Raw genomic sequence first — 5,953 nt, forward strand, 5'->3', positions numbered from 1 at the left:
TACTTATACTATGTGATATCTGACCATAGGAACATTACCATATTTATATGATTGGTTCCAGTATAAAGATACAACTGTCTGATATCCAGTCATAGGAACATCTAATATATGCTCCAAAAGAATTATCCCTTTACTTTTTGCTCTCTGCACAAATATGATACAACAGTAAAAAAAAATATATATATATATTTTTTTTTCTTTTTTTGGGGGGCAACTAAACACCCATCAGAATACGGTGGGGGTTTTTTCCAACACACTGAATCATTCCTATTTTATTCAGGGGATTATTCCCTGTCAGACTATCATACTTATAAGATCTGCCGGGGGTAACCGCACACTGGAATTGATTATACATGCTGGAGATTTACTCACCTACGGTCAAACCGCACTGAGTATGCCCAATCTCGTCTGATCTTGGAAGCCATACACTGCAGGGCCTGGTCAGTACCCGGTTGGGAGACCACCAGGGAATACTAGGTACCGTAGGTATTTTATTCTCCTACCATTTGAGTCTTTCCAGCTTTCTGTGCGGTCCCAGACATTGAATTTTCTTTATTATTTAGTTCTGATATTCTGACATGGGATAGCTGAACCTATTGGAGCAGGTATACTCCCACAAAGATCTTTTCAATCCAATATTGGAGTAATTTTTGGATCATTAAGGGAGTAAACATATTTTCGCCTCTCTACATTTTTATCGCCCCAAAATTTGAAGCAATTATTTACATTCGCCTTCTCCCTTTTTATCGAGTATATCTTAATAAAAGTTAAGTATTAATTTACTCATATTTTCATAATTTCATCACTTTCTTATATATATAATTTTTCAAAGCGTGCCCTGGAAAAGGCATATAGCTGCTTTTGTCTTTTGTTCTTTCTTAAGACCACCCTTTTCCACATAGTTTACCGAACTATTCTCCGGGAGCACCACCAACCCATTGCTGAATTTATTTGTTTAGTAAGCATAATGTTGGTTTAACTGATTACTAAATTATTATAGATATTATTTATACAGTATTCTGTGCAGATTTACCAATTTCTTAGCATGTGCTATAAACTGCCATGTGTTTGGGATGCTGTTCTGTCGCTTAGTAACCAGCCAGCTTGCCTTTGGCCTAAAGTGGATGAAAACAATATTGTGAGCTTTGAGGTGGTCAAAAATGACTGGAAATGAGTGGAAATTTATCATTTTGAGGTTAATAATTCTCTAGGGACAGAAAAAGGACCAAATTATGTGATTTTAGCTTTTGTCAATTTTTAGAATAAATCCATAACTGAAATCCAAAACTGAATCCAAAACCAAAATTGGAACACGAACCACCTGCACAGAGTTAAATCCAATTTTGTCACAGAGAGCTGCTGTTGCATCTTGTTTTGCTGGATTTTTGGCTTTTTTTCTAAGTGACGAGAGGATAATTGTCCCATGATTTATAGGTTTTGTTTGAAAAATGGCAGTTAGGGAGCTGATTTGTTGGAACAGTTGTTATGTTGACACTCAGTTCCGTAGGTTTACTGGTGGTTCCTTTTAACGCTCATGCAATTACCTACTGCCCAGCAGTCTTTTAGTCTCCTGCAGCCAAAGACTTCACCTATAGCAGCCACCTTTCCAAGGTGGATTAGGTCCTCACCGTACTCAGATGCCCCCAGGTTTTATGTATATACAAGGTGACTATCGGAGGCTGGGCAGGAGTAAATGCAGTACAGTGAGACATCACCTTACACAACCTTACTACTGTGCTAAGACACAGACTGAGGGATAAATGAGAAATGCACACACGTGCAACAATGCACAGGTTGGAATATAAACAAAATAAATCACTAAACACATGCAACAATGCATAAGATGTAATAAGCAACTTAATAAATATTAAAGCAACAATGCCCAAAGATATTATAAGCAACTAGACTGTAAATACATGCAACAATGCACAAGATATAATAAAGAAATGAAGGCAAGTTAGAGCCTTTCTGGAAACTCCACTACAAAACCTGAATACAAGGCTCGCTGGATGAGATCGGGAAGTCAGTCAGGCAGGGTCTCGGAATTACAGGCTAAACAGGTTCTCACAGGAGCTGACAGATTCTCACAAGAGCAGGAACTATAACCAGAAACTTGGGTGAGGCCAGCAAGGGAATATAAATGGTGCTAACACCAAATAGAATCCAGCAGTCTCATTAATAAAACACTGTGCATTTGCCCTGCTGTACGTATCTATAGAACTTAAGCAACGGGGAATGCCTTCTGTTTCCGGCGTCCAAGTTGCCAAGGAATGCAGCGGCCCCCAGCACCCGGCATCAGCCTGTTGCTAGGTGCCGGGCTGGGGGGAGGTGCGGCGTCCCGGATCCTAAGCAACGGCTGGGACGCATGCCTCCCGGCGCTAACACCAGTACCTCTCTCCAAAGTTTGATACAATTTCCCCTAATTTTAAATATTAGCGTTGCCTCTTCCTTTATGTGTACTACCTTCTATAGACAGCAATACATTTACCGTGTTTATTAATATACAAAATATTAATAATTTCTCTGTTTTTAAAGAAATGAATACAACACATCAGCTCAATACTACAGATTTTTTTTTCAAAGGTTTGTCTGAATCATTGCCATTATTCCTACTTATTTTACTGGCCTATGTCATCATTATCTGTGGGAATGTCACCATCATTACAGTGATTTGTGAGGATTCTCACCTTCATACTCCTATGTATATTTTCCTTTTAAACCTGTCTATAATTGACATTGCTTCTACCTCCATTACTCTACCTAAATTATTAAACATGCTAATTACACAATACAATGTAATCTCATTTACAGGATGTATGATACAAATGTTTCTCTTTCTTTTTTGGGCTGGAACGGAGGTCAACTTACTTGCCGCCATGGCGTATGATCGTTATGTGGCAATCTGTCACCCACTTCATTATGTTGTCCTCATGAGTTTAAGACGCACTGCTTACCTGTCGGCTATAGCATGGGTTGTTGGTTTTTATGACTCAATCGTACACACTGTCCTTATCTCTAGGATGTCCTTTTGTTCTTCTCATTTAATAAACCATTTTTTCTGTGATATTTTGCCATTATTACAGATCTCCTGCAGTGATGTATCAGAGGTGGAAACTTTAACTTACATTGATGGGACCTTAATGGCATTTACTACATTCCTGCTTATAATATTATCCTATAGCTTTATTATTTCCTCTATATTGAAGATAAAGTCGTCAGAAGGTCAGATTAAAGCTTTCTCTACCTGTACATCACATCTGACCTGTGTCATTATGTATTATGGAACATTAATATCTTTGCACATGAGGCCCACATCCAATTATTCTCCAGAAGAAGACATGTATTTTGCTCTTTTGTACGTTGTGTTGGTTCCTATGCTAAATCCTTTTATATACAGTTTAAAAAATAAAGAATTTCAAAAGGCTTTGGCAAAATCTAAGAGCAATTTTGGTGTCTGTAAAAAGCAATATCTCAATTGTCATGTTCTGCAAATAAAAACTGTAACAATAAACTACTGTACTAAATAAAATAAACATATATCAATGTGTACAAACAATCTGACAATATTACATAATGCAGACATTGCCATTCTTTGCACAAAGGTACAGTAGCTATGGTTTATGGTCATTTGGTTGACAAGACTTAGGTCGACAGTCATTAGGTCTTAATTTTTTTGACCTTTTTCATACTTTACGATCCACGTGGACTACAATCGGGAATGGTAACCTTGCCCGAAGCCATGCAAGGAGACACAGTGCACTAATAGGGGTTTCCCGTCACTTTTACGAAGAAAACGACACCCAAAAAAGCAAAAAAACCTCAGGTCAACCTTTTTCCATGTCAACCTTGTTCATGTCGACCTAATGACCATGTCAACCTAGTGACCCTGTCGACCTAATGCATGTCGACCAATAGTGGTCGATCTAATGACTGTCGATCTAAGTCTTGTTGACCAAATGACCCATACCCGTAGCTATTGCAACTGCGATGTATTGCACACAGTTGCTTTGAAAATCATGTTTATGGGGGAGTGGCCTGGCAGGCAAGCTGGACGGACGTGCCTGAGTGCAGCTCCGAGATCTTGCTTATTTAGAGCCTTCTGTGACCCTCATTGCAGCTCTTATTGGTGTCCCTTTATACCCCACATATTGCCCCTGCCCTCGGTGTGTCAGGTCCCGGAGCCGGAGGGGGCCTCCTGCCTCCTTGCGGGTTGGGGCCTGTGCGCCTGGTAGAAGCCGGGGTCTAGATTTCAGCTGGGACCCGGAAGAGATGAACCCCACCGTAGATGCAGTGTGAGGATCCGTTCTGACCGCCCCACATGACCACCACTCACCGTTCCCGGCACCACTCCTCTCATCCCCGCTTCGTCTGTGACCTCAGTGAGCGCCTGGATCGGCGGGCTCCGTGGCCTCTGTGCCTGCTGAGGTCTGCTTCCGCCTGACGGGATGGGGACGGCGGTTGACGCGGCAATCGCCGCTGGTCTCCGGAGGCCCCCGATCGGACGTCCCATAGCAGCAGCTGGCCTGACGGAGCTCTCCCCTGCCCTGCTGGCCCGGCACTGACTGTCTCCCGGCCTCTGACACCCGGGGGGACCTGAGTGCGGGGCCTGTGGATATAGGCTCGTGCCGGCGGCCATCTTGGATCCGGAGCCCGGGGGTCTCTGCTTCCCCCAGCACTTGGAGGTAGGGGTGGGGTACCCTGGCTGTTGGCTGGCCCGTGGCTGGGACCCACCACCTGCTGGACCTTCAATTACGCCCCCCAGAAGAATTTATTGTGGGTATGTGGAGCAGGAGACTGTCTACATGGCTGCATTAGCACGTCACTCCGGATACTGCCTGTATGTACCTCATGTTTCTACTGCAGTGGGGGGCCAGTTCACACTTGGTGGCAGTAATAGAGGTCAGGGGGGACCCCTGGGGTTCAGCCCCTTAAAGCCGAGAGTGCCACTACTGTGTTTTTTTTTTCTTTTTTCTCTCCTCTTTACCTTGGATGTCTTGTTTCACCTATGATCACTGTTGCAGGAGCTCCATTTACTAGTGGCTTTATTGTTTGATTGCAGCTGCCTGAGAGAACCTATTTTTCTTACTATGTGAGCCATTGGCACATGCCCTGAGTCTTGGGACTTTCTCTCATTGATATTTATGTCCTGATAATTACAGTATACTTTTCCTACTACCGAATCTTTTCCAGCTCTGTAACACAGTGATCTTCTCCCGCTGTTCTGCCCGTACGTTCCATCATGCCCAGAAGTAACAAAAAGCAACACAGTGCGGACTTGAGTCAGAGCATTAAAAAATTTGCCTACTCCAATGCTAAATCCCCGGGCCAAGGGTCTCCCCCGCTGCCTGAAATATCGCATTCGGAGGATTCAGATCACTCCCCATTGACCCGGAAAGACCTACAACTGCTTTTCAATGAAATTCAGGAGACAAGGAAATCTGTGCAGGCGGAGGTACATACGGAAATTGCCTCTCTTAAGGCCGACTTTACCGACCTTGGGGACAGAACTGAGCACTTAGAGTCCAAAATGGATGACGTAGTTGCTTTCCAACACGGAATGGGGGATGACATTCATGGCATGAAACAGGAAATGCAGTTACTCCTGGAACGCCAAGAAGATCAAGACAACAGGGCGCAACGGAATAATCTCTGCGTCAGAGGTATCCCTGAGGACGTTGATATGACATCCCTCCACGATTACCTTTAGAAACTGTTTGTGCACCTTTCACCATCAACACCGGAAGACCATCTCCTGTTGGATAGGGCTCATAGGGCTCTCCGCCCTCGATCCCAGGATTCAGCTCAGCTCAGAGATGCCATTCTGCATTGCCACTACTATTCGGCTAAAGAGGACATTCTTAGAGAGGCTAGGAAGCTCTCCAAGCTAGAATTCCTGGGGCACTCTCTCCAACTATTCCAGGATATTGCACCTACCACCCTGCTTAAAAGAAAG

General features: G+C 43.4%; 1 protein-coding gene and 1 pseudogene across 1 annotated transcript; both read left to right on the forward strand.

Annotated features, from left to right (window-relative positions):
- Positions 1-370: 370 nt before the first annotated feature.
- On the forward strand, positions 371-489 carry LOC134896958 (5S ribosomal RNA; annotated as a pseudogene).
- Positions 490-2,537: 2,048 nt separating this feature from the next.
- On the forward strand, positions 2,538-3,527 carry LOC135057394 (olfactory receptor 1468-like). The gene has a single exon (XM_063963285.1). The coding sequence runs from the start codon at positions 2,538-2,540 to the stop codon at positions 3,525-3,527; it is 990 nt and encodes a 329-aa protein (XP_063819355.1).
- The last annotated feature ends 2,426 nt before the right edge of the window (positions 3,528-5,953 follow it).

The sequence above is a fragment of the Pseudophryne corroboree genome, chromosome 3, assembly GCF_028390025.1.
Source record: "Pseudophryne corroboree isolate aPseCor3 chromosome 3, aPseCor3.hap2, whole genome shotgun sequence".
NCBI lineage: Eukaryota > Metazoa > Chordata > Amphibia > Anura > Myobatrachidae > Pseudophryne > Pseudophryne corroboree.